Raw genomic sequence first — 1288 nt, forward strand, 5'->3', positions numbered from 1 at the left:
CCGCTTGGCTTTAGCTCCTCTTCAAAATGTCACTCTCAGCTGCACTGAGTTCTTTCTGTTTGTCAGCTCATTTATATGGCTCCACTGATGAAGGCCCACCCTGAATGGGTGGGGCCACACCTCCATGGAAATTATGTCATTAGAGTTATCACCTACAGTTGGGTGGGGCACATTTCTGTGCAAACAACCCAATCCAAAGGTTCCAATTTAATCCCCACTAATATGTCTGCCCCACTAGATTGCATCAAAGAATATGGCTTTTTCTGGGGGACATAATACATTCAAACCAGCATAACTGTTATCCCAATAATGTAGTTTTTCAATTGTCTACCAGTGATACCAACCCAATAGAGCAGAGCATTGATAATATCCAAAAATTAAAGAATATTTCATTAACACCAGACATTCTTAAAGTCTAAAAGCTGATAAAATGTATTTAAATCCAAACCAAACAAAACAAAAGAAAACACTGGTAGTTAAAATATGGAGCCTGTGCTTTAAAATGCTTTGCTACATTTTATTGAATAGACTAAAATTCTGGTTTGGTAGACTCAGTAATACTAAATTGCCTACAGGGCTTAGTAGCTTCTTGCATTAACTCATGCAAGTGTCCAATCTGTTCATCACGAAAGTCATTCACTTTTTCTGCTGGGAGGGCAGTTCCAAAATGTGCTTTTTCATATGATTTGTGTCTGCTTTCGTTAGCTTGTTGCCGGAGCATTGCTGCATATGCCTCCCATTCCTGCAAGAAGCGCTTGGCCTCGGCAGAACTAACGGTCTTGTGTCTCCTAAATTCATCCTTCACATACTGATCCCCCAGGGATTTGAGGTCAGGGGGTAGAACTCGGTGCAGCAGCAAGATGGAATGATACAAACTCCGGACGCAGGAGACATGCCGGCTAGGCATCTCGCCGAGTATGGAGCGACGAATGCCTGTATTTTATTTTATTTTTTCTTTTGTTCCTTTTTAGTCATTTTTTCCTTTCTTTTTCTTTTTCTTTTTCCTTTTTTTTTTTTTTTGCCACTTCCTCCTTATTTCTGGAAGAAATGGAAATGTCCTCATATAGATAGTAGTGGTGAAGAATTCATAATTATGTGATTATGCAGGGAACCCTTGATTGTTTACTTAGGATGGAATGTATGGTGTGTGAATAAAACCATGTAAAAATAAACAGAGGGATATAAGTGCTGGAGAAAATGTGGGGAAAGGGATGTACCTAATCACCTTTAGTGGGGAAGTAGTATGGTACAGCCCTTCTGGAGGGCAGTGTGGTAGAAGCATGGGGAT

The 1288-nt window shown here is 40.2% G+C and overlaps 1 protein-coding gene across 1 annotated transcript; it reads right to left on the reverse strand.

Moving 5' to 3' along the window:
* Window positions 1–529: 529 nt before the first annotated feature.
* Window positions 530–907, reverse strand: LOC119529007 (succinate dehydrogenase assembly factor 3, mitochondrial-like). Its single transcript, XM_037829141.1, has one exon. It carries the CDS (start codon window positions 905–907, stop codon window positions 530–532), a length of 378 nt encoding a protein of 125 aa, XP_037685069.1.
* Between the last annotated feature and the right edge of the window lie 381 nt (window positions 908–1288).

The sequence above is a fragment of the Choloepus didactylus genome, chromosome 3 (assembly GCF_015220235.1).
Source record: "Choloepus didactylus isolate mChoDid1 chromosome 3, mChoDid1.pri, whole genome shotgun sequence".
NCBI classification, from domain to species: Eukaryota; Metazoa; Chordata; class Mammalia; order Pilosa; family Megalonychidae; genus Choloepus; species Choloepus didactylus.

Bases quoted from the DNA above. Each gene is read 5' to 3' on its own strand.
- LOC119529007 (XM_037829141.1), bottom strand. From the start codon at position 907: ATGCCTAGCCGGCATGTCTCCTGCGTCCGGAGTTTGTATCATTCCATC.